The sequence below is a fragment of the Meleagris gallopavo genome, chromosome 21, assembly GCF_905368555.1.
Source record: "Meleagris gallopavo chromosome 21, MGAL_WU_HG_1.1, whole genome shotgun sequence".
NCBI lineage: Eukaryota > Metazoa > Chordata > Aves > Galliformes > Phasianidae > Meleagris > Meleagris gallopavo.
The window spans coordinates 6,344,671-6,360,770 of record NC_139424.1 but is presented as its reverse complement, the minus strand read 5'-3'; the positions used below and the strand labels follow the sequence as shown (position 1 = coordinate 6,360,770).

At 40.0% G+C, this 16,100-nt stretch overlaps 1 protein-coding gene across 6 annotated transcripts in view; it reads right to left on the bottom strand.

The window, feature by feature from the left end:
* Window positions 1-16,100, bottom strand: part of SPECC1 (sperm antigen with calponin homology and coiled-coil domains 1) — an 81,929-nt gene that overhangs the window by 43,781 nt on the left and 22,048 nt on the right. The window contains exons 1-2 of one of the 6 annotated variants that reach the window (XM_085241051.1): window positions 9,213-9,318; window positions 8,732-8,870 (exon numbers count right to left, since the gene is read on the bottom strand). The exons of 3 other annotated variants lie outside the window; for them this stretch is intronic. In XM_085241051.1, coding sequence (XP_085097177.1) covers window positions 8,732-8,771 — 40 coding nt within the window. In that variant the 5' untranslated portion in view covers window positions 8,772-8,870; window positions 9,213-9,318. 2 more of the 6 variants (XM_085241050.1, XM_085241049.1) reach the window with 2 other exon arrangements.

Here is a 16,100-nt window from a genome sequence, read left to right as displayed (position 1 = left end):
TGTACATTTGACTCTTAAGTATTTCCCCTGTCGCTACATAGCTTTGCTTAAAGAAAATGAAAAAGTAAAAAAAAAAATTTCCTTGCTGTCCAGAGATCTTCCATATCCTAATTAACAGGAAACAGTTTCCACAGGAGGGAAACACTGATACATTTCAGGGTGGAAAGACAAAAAGCGTAACTGCTATAAAGGAGGGCAGACATAACAGCAATGCTCTACTGGCTTAAAGTCTTCCACAGAGATACTCGCATAGATAGATCCCTATACATAGTCTGCCATGTTATTTAATGTTTGTCTTCCAGATCACTGGGCATGCTGACAGCAAGATAGTTTGATAATGAATACTGAGTGAATGCATGTGATGGAAACTTAAGATCTGAATCAGTTGTTAAGTGCTTTTTGTAGCTTAGAATGAGAGCAGGACTGGATGCAGAAGGCCAGATTTCCAGAGAATGGTGTCAAGAGACTGATCATCACCTACTATTATTTTCAAAATTGTTTAAGTTGTTTAGAATTTCATATTCAAGAGCAAAATGTTTAAAACATCTGGTCCACCATCCATCTAGGTAAAGATTAGGATAAAGAGTGACACTATTGCACAAGCAACAATTACAACTTGATCTGCTTGATCAAAGGAACAAGCTGAATGGGTTAGCTTGCCAGCAGTTCTCTGTGACCACACTGCTAGACACTCCTTTGGATGTTCCTCAGTAACAGAAAGAATATGTTGTTTTCCATCTCTTTGAGAGCTTCCCTGCAGAAAGGCAATGCTCTCTGCTACCCAGTCTTTATGCAACAGCAAACAAAGCAGATCTAGGCTTGGCCAGTTGTGGTTCTCCTGAATGAGTCTGTTTGCAGAACATTAGTCATAGAGCCAACACCTTTACAGGTCAGCAAATCTTTGGGAAGGTTCACCTGGACTCCACCCCACTTTAAAAGAGACAAGGAATGGCTGCAGAATAACAAAGGTGGTTTTGATAATCTAACACTACCTATATAGAAGCATCTGTTCAAATAACACCTTCACTCTTTCATTAAATAGAGACTAAAGACTGGTTACAATATGAACTTCCTTTCCTCTTTGTTGGTCTGTTCATACAGAATTCCTCCCTGAATAACCACAGCCATAGTTAAAATCTCTTAACTCTGACAGACACACCAATGGCCATACAAAGCAGAATTCCTCTGAGCATTCCTTCAGATATTTGCTTGGATTTTCTGGAAGTTTGTTAAGTCTCAAATGAAAACTCAAGCTTGGATATGCCTATTTGGAAGATAATACAGTTTCGTACCTGAGCCTTCACCGTGCCCTAAGCCTCTTGCAGCATGACATACATGAGGATACCACAGTGTTTACCTTTAAAATAAAGTATACAAAACCCCACAAATTAACCAAGGTTTGTCATCTCTGCCAATCTGGGTGCAGACAAGGAGTGTAACTGCCATCTACCACTGCACTGCGTTGTATTAAGAGTACCCAGCAACCTGGCATAACAAACAGACATCCAAAGCAAATGGTCTAGCAAATGTTGAGAGAAACTCTATATCACATGTATGCTTACTGGCATGTCCTCCTGTAAACTCAAATCTATTTAGGAACTATTAATACCTGTGGGTCTGCCAAAAACACAGTCACCTGCTGACTATAACCCTTGTCTCCTCCTAGAAAGGATGACTAAAATGTTTTACATAGCATTATATCAAAATTAATCTGGTGGAATTTACAGAAACCGAGCTATTTTCTGAATGAGATGCCTGTACTACATACAGTTCTCCTGAGATAAATGACTGTTAGTTGTATTAAGAATTCCAGGATATTCCTCTATTCTTGTTTGCAAACGAGTAGAGAATTGTCTTCAGCTCAGCAAGTTACTTCCTTACTAATGAAGCCCAGCAGTCTGTCACTCAGGCACTGCTGAAGTAACAGTGGTAACACGACAGCTATACTCCCCCATTTCTGGGAAACGCAATTAAATCAGAGAGAATACCAGCTTTAAGTGTTTCGAGAAATACAGGAAATTAGAACACAAACAAACCAGCTATGTAAATTCAGTTAGTAATGGTCACTGCTGAGTAGCAAGGAGACACATTCCTATGCACACAGTGCACGTACAATGGCTGTCACAGCTGTGCATTAACATCTGAGCTGTGTCTGGTGGTCAAAAAAGAATAGTTGCCCATGGCCTCCTGGTCCAAGAATCCAACAGGAAAGAGAAGTGAACAGAACTCTGCTCCTTCCAGACACACATCAGTGCTGTGTATCACCTGAACCAAAGGCCCAACTGATGCATCTACATGCACAGAAGATAACCAAAAAGTGATTGTAAGTAGGAAAATGCTCGATATCAACATTCACAGAATTCAGTCTATTTAACTGCTCAGGAGGCCAGGTTGAGAGCTGACTCAGGGAATTATACTGGCTGTAGAGTTATCTACATGCTTTTTCTCCTTCACCTTTCTTTGTTAAAGACAGATCCTGATCTAATTCACCATCCTGCCCATAAACACTTGAGCTCATCCCACTGAGGGAGCAGCAAGCCACTACAGAGGAATGAAGCAGCTGAAAATGCCTTTGGTCAGTGCTGCTGCTGAGTGCTTTGTATTAGGAAACCATGACCCGAATCCTTCAGTTCAGGAATGCTGCCCCACACTTGGCCAAAAGGCCATGGCTGACTGAGCCAAAATAATTTCTCTCCTCACGAATTCTCAAACCCTGCTAATCCAGATAGAGTGGGAAGGAACGGAACAAAAATTAAGATATGAAAAAAGGTTCCTCCTCCTTGTGCAAAACAGAGGGCAGAATTTAAAAATAGAGGCCTTTACATTTTGAATAATACTTAATACCAATACACGTTGCACTGCTATTACAACTGCTTTTTGATTATTAAAATATGATGACCACATAATAAACCCAGTTTTATTGCTGTTTCCAGCTTGCTACAGTGAGGGAGTGGGAACAGAACTGTATTTAGTTTCCACAGCTCATCTAGAGCTTTAGCTCTGCCGAGCAGAGAAGAAGGGAGCCAAAGTGCACTGTCCTGAAGAGCTGACACTGGGAATGGGGCTGAAATCATTAAAACTTCAACACAGGATGAGATGCATCAAGGAATGAGACAGAAGGACAGAGAGGAAGAAATCTCATAACATAATGAGATGTTTATCTACAAAAAGTTGCCCACTTCAAAGCAGGAAGAGCTTCAACTCCTTGGTATAAAAAAAAAAATAAAAAACACTTTTAATTAAAAGATCAGTCAAAGATTTTCCACAGTCAAGCAGCCTCAAAGCAATTGTGAGTGGAGGAGGGAGAGGCCAATTTCTAACTTGATTAGCCCATCCTTCAAAGTCAGCAAGGTTTTGTAAAAGCAGGATTTCTATATCTTCATTATAAATGCTGCAATGTGAAAATTGCAGAAGACCTTTAGGGTGTTAAAAATACAGCAGAAAATCCTTTGAATTTGAGATGCCTGCTGCATTCTGAGGCAGAAGCTGTGCAGAAGGGCAGCATCCTTAGTGATTAAGTTTGTTCAGAAATATTTTGCATGTTTTATTCTTGGTTTGTTTGCTTTTCAGTAGCCATTGTATTTCTAGATCTTATTTTGTTAAGAAATGGAACTGATCATAGAAAGCAATCAACTTGTTAAAGCAGGACTAATTGCCATTCATCTAATTACATGTGCAACAACTAGTTCATTGCAAATTGAAGAGTAAAGCAAATTATTCTGAATATTATCTACAGTACATGGCAAAGAAATGCAAACTAAGTGCTAAGGATAAATTACATTTCAGTAGGAGGAGGAGGAAAAGTCAGCCAACATAAGCACCATATGTCAAACCACTAACTGCACTCTGCCCCAACACCCCTTTCCCATACATTAATAAATAGGACTTTACTGAAGCAAGTAAGAGTTTTACCAATTATTTCAGTGGAGTCCTACTTCCACTGATCGTCACCAGAGCATACAGAGGAACAAAAATGAGAGATGATTCTTCTCAGAGGACATGGATGTGTGTGAAAGTTAGCTTTTACCTTTACTGTTATACCAGATATTCATAGATTCTAAAACATCCCCAGTGCTGGGAAGAAGCAGTGTGCAGAGCTCTATCGTAGGACAAGACTCCACTGAACTACCTCACCCAGTAAGATTCCTCAACTGCGGCAGAAGTTCCTTGCTTTTTTTTTTTCCAAGAATGGTTTTAATTTTCAACAGCAAAACAATTTAAGACAAAACAAAATCCATAAACCACATCCTGCTGCCTGCCATGCCCTAGAAGTTCTTTCTGTAAGAGCTTCAGTCCTGCCCCCAGAGAAAGTACTCCCACTCAGCACATCCTCCCAGCCTACGCCAAATGTTGTAAGGGCCCTTGCATTAAACAGAACTTTACTGATGTCTTCCACAAATTTAGCATTCACTGGCCTCTCAACTTGGGATCAGGGGACCTCTGATTATCACTTAACTGCCTCAAACAGATATTTTCAGAGGCAGCTAGTTACTCATGCTCATGACTAAATTCCTCTAAGAGGTCCGTCCAAATAGTGACATAGTCTCTTGGCTGTACTCATTTCGCTGGCCTACAGAGCAGAACACACTACTGCTATTTGACATCTGTTTGTCAGTATTTCTGAAATGATTTAATAGTGTCACTCCAGTTGAGTCACATCACAAAGCTAATCAACAGAGCTGGCCCTAACCGGCCTTGGAAGAGAGGCTTAAGTCAAGTAAAAATTACTCCCTGGGGGAAAATAAGCTCCTCCAATGCTAGTTTAATCAGCAATGTGTTACTACTCTGAAGAATGAAAGCATTTGTAAAACCCTCGTGCAAGAGTGACTTGTGGGAGGAAGAGGTGACTGAGGAATTAAACTACCCACTGGAGATCAAACTGTGGTTTGCTGGCTCCACTGGGAACAAAAGGTCTACAGCTCGCTGCCTGGGCTCGAAGAGGACATGACTTGCTGTCGGTATTTCCATGAAAGCTGTTATGTGATTCATTAGCTCTGCTGGCCCCTTTCGCCTTCCTCCCTTCCCCCCACACCATCATTAAACTCATCTGTTCTCTGGAGCTCTTGCTTGGCAGAAATGGTGTGCTGACATAGAACAGCTAAAATGAGTGGTTCCCATGTTTAAAAGAAAGGAAGAGAAGCAGACAAAGACTGAAGGGAGCACCCAGAGAAAGACCCTGAGAAGGGGTACTCCCTGAGAAGGAGAATCAGACATTGCTAGAAATAATAGTTCTACCCTTTACCTTGACAGGGTCTGATGTTTTGTGGACTATCTCCTCTACACCGAAACATAAAATGAAGCCACCCCTGGGTCAGGACAAAACAGGCACAAGAAAACAGATCAATACTGCCTTAGTGTGTGCACTGACATCTGATATCCTCATCCAAGCCATGTAAGCATGTTTTACAAATAAGCACAGTCCCCAAAAAAAGTCTAACCCTTGGATAACCCCACTCGTTACCTTGTTCCAGCTAGAGAAGTTAACATTTCCCATTCAACTGCTGCTTTCAAAGTTTTTGCATGTTTTGAGTCACTTTTTCCACCTCTTCTCAAAGATATTATTAATCACCACATCACCTGCAGATGTTTAGAGGATAAACAAAACCTCACCATCACCAAGTCAACCAATGTCAAACAATCTTAGCACTCCTGTTCACAAACACTGGCTGCCTCACTGTTTCCAAGGAAAATGATGTTTGAAAGGCTTCTCTCAATAACTGTTTCTGCACTGCATGGTATGTATTCTTCCATACAGTTCCCATAAAATGTTCCAACTATTTCATAGGTGCCCTGGCCTGCATATGCACTAATGGTTCCTTCTATTTGAGACAGCCAGTCTCAGAAGCAGAAAACTAATTCTACTGATGAACTGCAGCAATATTCACTACTGTTTTTACAACTTATTTTTGGTACTATTTCACTGGTGTTTTCCTTCTAAAAGCTCAACATGCTCATTAAATTCAAATATTCAGAGCACTTGGAGATAGTTATTACTTACCCACTTTGCAAGCAGGAGAGTTTTGGCAAACATGCTGCAAACTTTGGTCACAATACCACAAAACAAAGTTCTTACAAATTATTTAAAAAATGGTTTAAAATAGGTTTGAAATTTGTAGTCAGGAAGGACCTGTAGAATGTGTTGTCTCTGATTCCTGTTGAAACACTCTTGCACTCTTAGCAACATGTAGAGTAATCTAAATTGATACTTGACTATTGTAAACTTGTAAACCTTTGGTTCCAAATATAACCATTAGACATCAGCAGGGGTTTACTTCAAAAAAGCATGCAATGTATCTAATATCTACTTTCTCTGTCTTCACCTCTCTGACATTTCTAGCTAAACTTCTTTCAGAGTCCAACATAGTAAAGTGTCAGCTTCAAACTGCTGTGCTTGGGCCCAATAACTTCCTTCCTATTCCTCAATAGCACTGAACAACCCACCCAGAACTTGGGGCTACCACTGCTGTGCCCATATATCTTGCATCTTGATTGTTAGCAGGCCCCCAGTTAGTCACCCCCAGGACGTTGCTTCTGGGCCTGTATTATTTTATTTATAGGTTTTAAGCTAAAATTGATCTTTGTTGTAAAACCAAGCCAAAAGCTGTGCATGCCCATGTCCTGCTTTTTGTATCCACGCTCAACAGAAAACCTGTCAAAGTACTTTGTACTCTCTTAAGTATTTGGAAATAAGTCTTTCATCTAGGTTACAATATACATCATAACAGAGGCATTCAGTCAGATTTTTAAAGACTTCTGTGGTCCGGAGACATCAATAGAAGGAACAAGAGTTTTAAAGACCTGTCTGTGGCAACCCAGTACAGTAAGTGCTGGGATGAAAGACTGAAGATGAAACATGCAGTGTCTACAAGATTTCTTGAAAGAAAAACAAACAAGATGACACTGGATATCACAAGGAAAACAGAAGAACTGATTTCCGTAGTTAAACCTGGAACACGAACTACATCAATAAAGAGCTCTGTCTAAAAGGAACACAAATACTTCTCACATCTTTACATTATCCTCTGACTTTCAGCATCTGAGATCTCATACATGGAATATGTTCTCACAATTTATCAAATTATTTACTTTGATGTTCCTGGAAGTTTTTTTTTGCAATTAAACTAAGTTTTGAGCACACAGTTCAATATAAAATCTGGGGTTCAGTCATGCTTATATCTTATGAACCATGAGATCAAACTAAAACAAGACTTAGCGTGGTCTACATTTGAAACCCAAAAAGCTTTAAAAATTTATAGATGCTACAGAAATATAAGCCTTCCTCCTCAAATAAATAAATCACAGGGCAAGAGCAAACAAAGGTTGAAAGAGATTTTCAAAACCCACAGGGAGTCTGCATTCATTTATCATTTAAGTTAATAGTAATAAGCTGTTCAAATTCTGCCACCGGCCCTGAAAAACCATAGCCATTCCCAAACTCTGACCAGAAGTTAGCAGTGCTACCCATGCCAGTATCCATTGCCCCACAGTTTATCAGCAGCATCCCTCCTCAAATGACAGTAACAGGGTTGGTTTCAGCAGTACCTCCATAGCTTGCAATGGGATGATTTCAGAGACCACGTTTGGAACAGCAGTACTTTCCAGCCCAAAGTTGAAGTTTCCCTTAGGGCAGCATTTCTTCTGGTGACTGGATACTGGCAGCTTTTGTGTTCCTCATTAGCCTGCTGATTAACATACTGCTAGAGAGTTCCCCACTACACCTAACTGCTGTTCTAGCACTCACTAGCAGATCTATTATGAGCAATTCTAGAGCAGCAATGCAACACCTTCTGCACAACCCCAGAGCTCAGCTATACACATTTACTTCTAAAGCAATAGCTACATATCTAAGCAAAAGCAACACTGATCACTCAGTAACAGCTTCAAGTAAATTTTGTGAATGGAAATCCCACACAACAATAAGGCACACAGCTCCAGGAAATCCAACTGATGCTGGTTTCTGGTTGGAGCATTCTAAGCCTGAACAGGAACTAACAGCAGAAATCTGTGGGCCTACTGTTTTTCCTCACTAGATATTAGGGCAGCAAACAAAATGAATCAAAGGGCAGTACTTCAGCATCAGGAACAAATCATTATTGTCTCCAAGCTTACGGTAGAGACATCTGGCACAAAGGGAAGTAGGTATACCTGACTCTTGGCTTTCTATAAAAGCTGCTACTGATTAACATGCAAAGCATTACACTTCTGAAAGACAATGGTGGGAAGACCGTCCACAAAGGCATCATTTTAAATTCTAAGGCCTAGAAAATATCAGGCTGGAGGCCACAAACAATTGTAAAAGCCAAGACACCAAGCTGCAGATTCTAAAAAATTGTATGTACATCACTAGATTAGCTTTGTAACTTTTTAGCTGCATCATGCAGACTAGACAAAATAACATCCGTCAGGCACCCAGGTCCCTCCCTTGTCAGCATTCTGTTCTGACCAAAGGATTTCTTTCAGAAATTCCCCCGAGGACGATGCTGCGAGCTCAGGTATGGAACTGTAATGAATACCATTTACAAGCTACAAAGTAAACAGCCCTAATTTCACTGGCAGGCTCAAAGCTGTCAGCGTTACCTATGCCAATAGCCTCTTTTTCCACTCGGTAGGACGCTGCAGGTAAGCTCCCCGAGAACAAAACCCCAACCCCTGCAGTTACAGCCCTGCAAGCTGCAGGCAGCAGCCCCGGCGTTGCGCAGGGCTGGGCGGGCAGCCGCCCGGCCATACAAACCTTGGTCGTGCTCCTCCGCTCGCCCAGGCTGGTTGCCCATCTTCAGTCACCGCCAGCTCCTCCCCAGGCTCCTCTAGGACCCCATGCTCTCAGAGACAGACCTGCCTTTATCTGCTGGAAACGTCTGCGCTCCGGTCAACTTACAAAGGAAAAAAAAGTCAGCTCCTTCCTAGTTCCTGGCACCAGGAACAGAGCCTGCTGCTCATGCTGGAGCAGCTGTGGCTCTCCCTCCTACCTCATTACAATATTATGCACTGAAGGCCGGCCTGTGCAGTTAATTAGCTGCCTGACTGCTGGAATAAAAGGAGGGGAGAAAGAGAGGCAGAAAAAAAAGAGAGCTCGCAGAGAAAGAAAGAACGACTCAACGAGCAGTGGAGGCCACTCAGAGGCAGCAGCAGCGAACTGCAGGCAGCTGAGAGGCACCGATTGTGATTAAGCCCCCTAAAGCCTGAAACCAGCTCCACCACAGACAAGAAATCACCCTGGAAACTTAGGCAGGACTTCTGCGTCCCGGTGCAGCCACATCTGATGAGGAGCCGTGGCAGCAGGGGGGTGACTGGCCCCAGAGCTCTGTCATACACCAGTACATTTGATTACAAACATGATCTACATACCATATCTCTATCATCAACATTTTTTTTGACCACGCCTTGTAATGCAAGAAGAGCTGCATGTGGCAGTTCACAGACTGGCTGATGGCTGATCTTCCTTTGAAATAAATCGAGATGCTTCTCACTAATGGAATCATGACAACAATGGAAACAAGAACCCTGAACAGCTCCAGCAATCTGTTTTCTCTGCATGGACAATTAACACAATTACCTTTTGAAGTCTTGGTTTCAACAAGGAGGTTATAAACAAATTAGTACAGTAACACACTGAAAAATTTCTTAGATCAAAAAGACTGAAAATAAAACATGCAGAAATTAAGATAGTCAATTGTGAATCTACTGATTCAAATTAAAAGAGATTGTTCCATAAGATAGAAAGAGTTTTTCTAAGACTTCAGCATAACAGGGAGTTAGTTGTCAACTGTAATTTTTCATTGTTCTTGCTCTGACACTCCATGGATGAAGCTAAAAGCTTACATACATCTGTCTGGTTTGGAAGACAAGAAACAAAACTCCTGTCTATTTTATGACTTGACAAGTATGAAATGCTTTGTTTAATGAATAAACAATGTAAATTCTATAAAAAATAACACGTTATCAATGATGCTTTTCCTAGAAGCCATCTTATGGTCTCCTAAGCTTTGGTATTCAACATGCCCATCAGTTTTTTCAGAAGAGAAGATACAAATGTCCTCCAACTGCTCTTGAAACACCTCTGACACAAAGAGATTTTCTTCTATTATAGATTAAAGAGCAACGTCTGCTTTTCATCAACAGAATTCAGAGAAACTGCATTAGCCAATACAATCTCTTGGGCTGATAAATTCTGACACTAACTATTCATCATTTCAACACCCGCTTTCTACTTCAGTAATACGGAAGGGGTATCAGAATCCCAGTAGTGTGAGGGTACAGCTTGCAGTAACTACAAAATGTAACCACAGAGCCAGAGCAAACACACTTGAGATCTTAACACTCTGCAAGTATCACTACTGGAAGAACCAATCTGCTATTTTTGACAGCAGCATGAAACATAAGTCAGAAATTCTAAAACCACAATAGGGCGAGTCAGGCATAAGACTACAAGACCAAACCCACAGCAAAAGGTAGAATTCAAGTTTTAAAAACAGCTAAGCCTGAGAAGAGACTATGGATATCAAGATTAGCATTCGTGGAGCACGAAGCTCAGAAGAAAAAAGGACCTGGCACAAGACTTCTAGAACAGTACATAGCTATGAAATTATAGCAGATTCTTGGCTAAACCTATATGCTACTATTTATTTTCTGAATACTTTACATTTTTTGCCTTCCTCCTCAGTAATAAAGGTGAATGACTAAACAATTTCATCATCCTAAAGTAGACTAGCTGGTTTCTCCATAGGCATGAAGACTGACTGACTCACCCCTTTGCACTATTCACTTGTGGGACTGCCTAAAAAGGTAATAGTCCACAAACACCCTTTTCTACGTAATAAGAATGAGAATGAATTACTCAAGGTGTGAAACAGAAAACTCTTTCAAATAACAAGTCAAAGGACTTATTTGTCAGGCACAGTCCTCCTTCTGTCCTGCTCTCACTGCACAGCAGATTAATTAGCATAACTTTTGAAATTTTAAATTATAATCCATGGTCAAAAGAAGGTTGAAAGTGCTGCAGGATGCTCTCAAATTTCCAGCGACTGGATAATTGTCACTCTCTTCAGAAAGAGAAGGTCTAAAGAAGTCACTGCTGAGCACGACCTCCAGAGAGTGGACCTTCTGGCCAAGACTGAACTGAACAGGTCCTACATGTGGACGTGACCATTAATACCAGTGCTCACACCATCATGCTCTCCTTATTCTATTCATGCTGAAGATTTTCTGAGCACTAAGTACTACTTATGAACCCACTCAACATGTAGCTGTCAACCTCTCCCTCTTACCTTAGAGTATTGAAGTCTAATGCAAGCCACAGACTGCTGGAAAAAAAAAACAAAAACAAAAAACAACCAAACAGTGGAAAAATAATAATAAAAGGAATGCCAAGCCCTCTCCTGATATGCATACTTGTCAGACCAGGCCCGCTTTGCATTCCTTTCTTTCCCTCCCTCTCATTCTCAAAGTGCAAAGAGAATGGCATTCTGCCAAAGCATTCTGGCTGTGATACATTTGGGCCCTGAGACTGTTAGGGATCATTTCTCTTCAAACTAGCTGAAAGAAAACTGATAATTAACCTACCGTAGGTAGGCAACACAAAGTTGCGTTGACTTTGCTGAACAATTTCAGCAAAAAAGACTGAAAATGAAAACAAACATAGATCATAGATGTGCACTATTCTGAGACTATCCAAGCAAATCCCCCTATCTGTTTAGATATTCCTAGCAAAGCTTTTCTGATCTTCACAGTTTGCTTATAACTGTAATGGAACTTCCCTATATATGCCAGCTTGAGCCAATTAACTGTCAACAGTTTAATGAGTCAAGTAATTACATCTAAGATTCTGCATTTCAGTATCCCTACCACACACCAAATCCTCTTAGCTGGCTCAGGTCCCAGGGCTGTAAACATGTGCCAACAAAGTCATTTTCAGGAATATACAAGAGAGAAAAGGGTCTACAGTATTTCACAGGTTGTGCTAACAGAAAGCTGCATGCAAAACGTTAGAATGCTGTAATACAGACTCAGTGCAGTAGATGCAAGTTGTGCAGTGCATTAAGATGGCAGCAAAAATGAGAAAGGTACATACTGCAGACAGTGTTGTCAGCAGAAGTTAATTTCTACTTGTTTAATAATGCAAGATGACTGCAGACAGTCTGTGAATGCCTCTCAGAGAAGTTGTTATCCGTAACAGAATCAGGTAACAGAAATCCCAACAGACAGCCACTGTAATGAATTGCTCTCATTCCATTCCTGGCTATAGAAGGAGGCTCATGTAATACATCCAGCAACTGAACAAAAGAATAATTGTGCTGGTCAACCATCATGTCAGCTCTGAACAAAAAAAGAAAAAAGGCTAAAATCTTCAATGGTGCTGAAATTTAGTTGAATTACCTGACTCCCAGGGAAATCATTTTGTTAAGTCAGAGAGGTGAAGGTTCAGATTCACTCACATTTGCACAAATACGTTACCTGCAGATGTTTGAGTGCACGTGGGTGTCAATATATACGTCCAGCTACGTGTGGAGCTATGGGTGTGAATGCAGATGAGCATTTTTGTTGCTTTGTGTGCTAAATTTCTGCAGTATTTCTTGTCTATTTGAGCGACATCTTGACAATCATTTGTTTTTTAACTCTTTGCTTTCTATATCATTTCCGAAGTAAAAAATATATATATATATATCTCTCTTTTTCTTGATAAGAAGAATCATGCAAGAGCTGTCTCTTGTACATGGAAAGGGTAGCAAAATGCAACCAGCCTTCCAGATGAAATTTTAAAGCATATTTATTATTCTTGGGAAAACCCAGGTGAGTTCAGTCATTTGGTTTCTAGTGGAGTCTTGTGGAACACAACACACCAATCTCATTAGTGTCTCTCACACTTGTCTCTATCTTTCACAAAAATGAGACAGTAACGAAGCTGAATGCAAAGCACAGCAACCCTCTGCAAACCTGCAGTAGTGTTTGATGTGACAGATCACAAAAAGCAGACCCTGTCAAAAATGGATGTACAGGGAAGGAAAAGGACCCCAAGGTCAGAACTCTGTCCTTCAAAAGGTATCATTTTCCTTTTTTTCTATTTTAATTGGTATCTATTAGCATCTTAAGAAGAATTGAACTGTTGGATTTTGCAGTTTTTTTTTTTTTTTAAGCTTTTATTAACAGTTATCCTCATTCAGAAAAGAGTTATCCTCATTAACTAAATGTCATCACTATCAACAGAGAAAAGCTACACACAACAAGCCTGTGAGGGAAATCAGGACTTTCCCTTTTTATATAAACTACTTGACTAAACGAAAGTGATGAACAAACAGATTAAGTTGGACAGAAGGACAGTAAGTGCTCTGCTAGAACTAGGAAGGAATTGAAGATATACAGGTACCATATTTAGCCACTGGGACATGAACTCTGCCAACTCTACAGGAATATGGATAACACAAAACTCAAAAGCTGAGGCCTCCCTTATTGGAGCTGTACACTGCTCAAACCAAACAAACTGTTCCATGACCTGTCTCCTTTCATAGCCTTTACCAATTAGGCCAAAATTCTTAGTATTTTTCTTTCACTATTTAAATTGCTGGCATTATTAAAACAGAGTGCTTTGTACAGCTTCATTTCTAATGCTGGTAACGTTCCTTTTTAGGATTAGGGGGCTTTGTCCAGGTAACCTGCAGTTCAGATTCCCAACACAAGAAGCTTAGGAGATAATTTAAACTCTTCATATCTTTTGAGTTTTCCTCTGCTATATTTCTGCATTGTCACTGCCTTCAGCTATTGATGTTCATCAACTTTGAAGGCCTGCACAGAAAGCAACACACTTTTCTTGTTCTGGCTGTAAAACATTCAAGATATCTATAAATAGTAAGTTGGACAGTTATAACACTGGTATTGATGACTTCCTATGGTTTCTATGTAAAATTCAATAGTTCTATATACGATTTTAGACTTCACTGAGGTTTAAAGAAATAAGCTAATGAAGCAGACAGGGAAAACAAGAACAGCTAGCTGTTATTCACATTTCAGGGATAACCAATACTTCATACTCCAGCTAGCAGAGCCTTATACAGAAATCAATATATCTGTGAGAAATGGGAACGCTTTCAGATTACATGTTCACAGCACAGCCGAGTCGCACACCCCGGCTCTCTTTTCCAGTGTCCAAAATGTATAGCACAAGACTTTTTTTCTGCTGTTGAACCTGACAGATAATAACTGCTGGCACTGAAATAACAGCAAGGAAGCATACGAACGTGATTAAACTACAGAGCCTTGAGGGAAATTTTTAGAAAGTGTTTGAATTGAGAATGTGTAGGGAGTACAAGAACAGAGACAGGATTTGGAATGACTTCTAGGATCCACTGAGCAGGCAATTTCACCTTTCTGAACCTCAAATCCTCTATTTGCATGTCAATATTACCACGCAAAGCTCTTCACAAAAAGCAAATGACCATGCAAGCAGCTTTGGAATTCTTTGACTGTGAAATGGCAGAGTTTAAGGCTACTTCGTTTATAAACCTTGAAGGTTCAGCATCTGAAAAATCACTGGTTTCCTATAATCCTGAAACTGAAGAAGAAATAATTATCTATATTTAAAAATTTTAAAAGAATTTATTTACTTTATGGCTTTACAGGTTGGATAGCTTTACAAGTGCATTCGTTAAAGTAAACATTTTTCAAGATTAGCGATCTCCCCATTTTCTTCTTCCTGTTCTGCAGTTTTTCCAGCTCTATTTCTTCTGAAGCGTTAAAAACAACATAAGACCTCTGTAAATTTGGTTTTTAAACATAAAACCAAATAGCTACTTCAGGACAGTACATGGACAGCCATAACACCAGATAAGGAAGCAGAATCCAAGACTTTTCTCCCTGTGTGTCGTTTCCCATTACTTGGGGGTTTTAAAATTGCCAAGCAGAGACAAAACCAAACATCACAGCAGAGAACTCCCAGCCAGAATTCCTCTCCAGTTCCATTTGCTCAGCTCCACTTGGCAAGACTGGAGACATGCAATTGGCTTCATCTTCCTTTAAGCCACTTACAATTTACTGTGTTAGCTTCCAACGAGGGGACAAGGGTAGTGTATGTCAGCAAAAGGCAAGAATGAATAACCTAAACCATACCAAGGGCAGCATACAAATAACCCTATTTAAACACGCAATTTTGGTGTCAATTATTTATTATCTGCAGCATTTGGAACATGTGCTATTGCTCAAGGATAAGACACAAATACCAGGCAGTCACACCCAAAAAATAAAGAAACATTTTTTTTCTGTTACAAAATAATGAAATACCAAATGAGTATCACCCAAATGTACCTGGAACTAATATAAATATCCTTTCAGTAAAATAATCAAAGCTCTCACTTGAATAACAAAGGAAACCCAACATAAAAAGCACAAACAAGGCAGAGAAAAGAAATAATGTCTGCATTTAAGAAATGAAAGGAAAACACAGAACTGATGAAGAAAATCGGGGAGCCAAGGAAAGGGGTTTCAGAATAGAATTTCAAGATTTATGCAGCTGGCTGTGTACACAAACATCTGCATTTCTCAACTACAGGAACGTTATTTCTTGGCTTAAATCCACAGTCAGCTAGAATTTCAGAGTCATCTTGATCACAATCAGAGGTTATTTGTGATGCTATTTCAATGAAGGACAGCAGCTGAAACTTAACATTCTTTCTACTTAATGTTCTCAGGAACATGTTCTGTCCTCTGCCATAACTGATTTTATTTTTCCCCTCTAAGCAATGATATATTGTACTATAATATGCTTCTGGTATTATTTCCACAGTGCAACCATCAAGAATTAGATCTTGTAACCTTGCTTATTAATATCTAGTGTCTTCTAGTGGCCGTGATAGTGACAAATGTTCTCAGAATCTAGGCAGATTTCTAAACAATCTTTTGGACTATGAAACCATTGTGAAAATTAAGACATACAACATCCACACTGCTGTGCATAGCTCCTGTAAGACCTGAGCCATTTCTCTCTAGGCTAAAAGAAAATGTTGAGGGATAACATTCTTGGTGTTTATCTGAAACCTTTTTATCATGTATTTAAAGCAGTCATCATCATAAATCTCAGTCCCTCTCCCCCCCATCCAGTTATTACACACAAATGC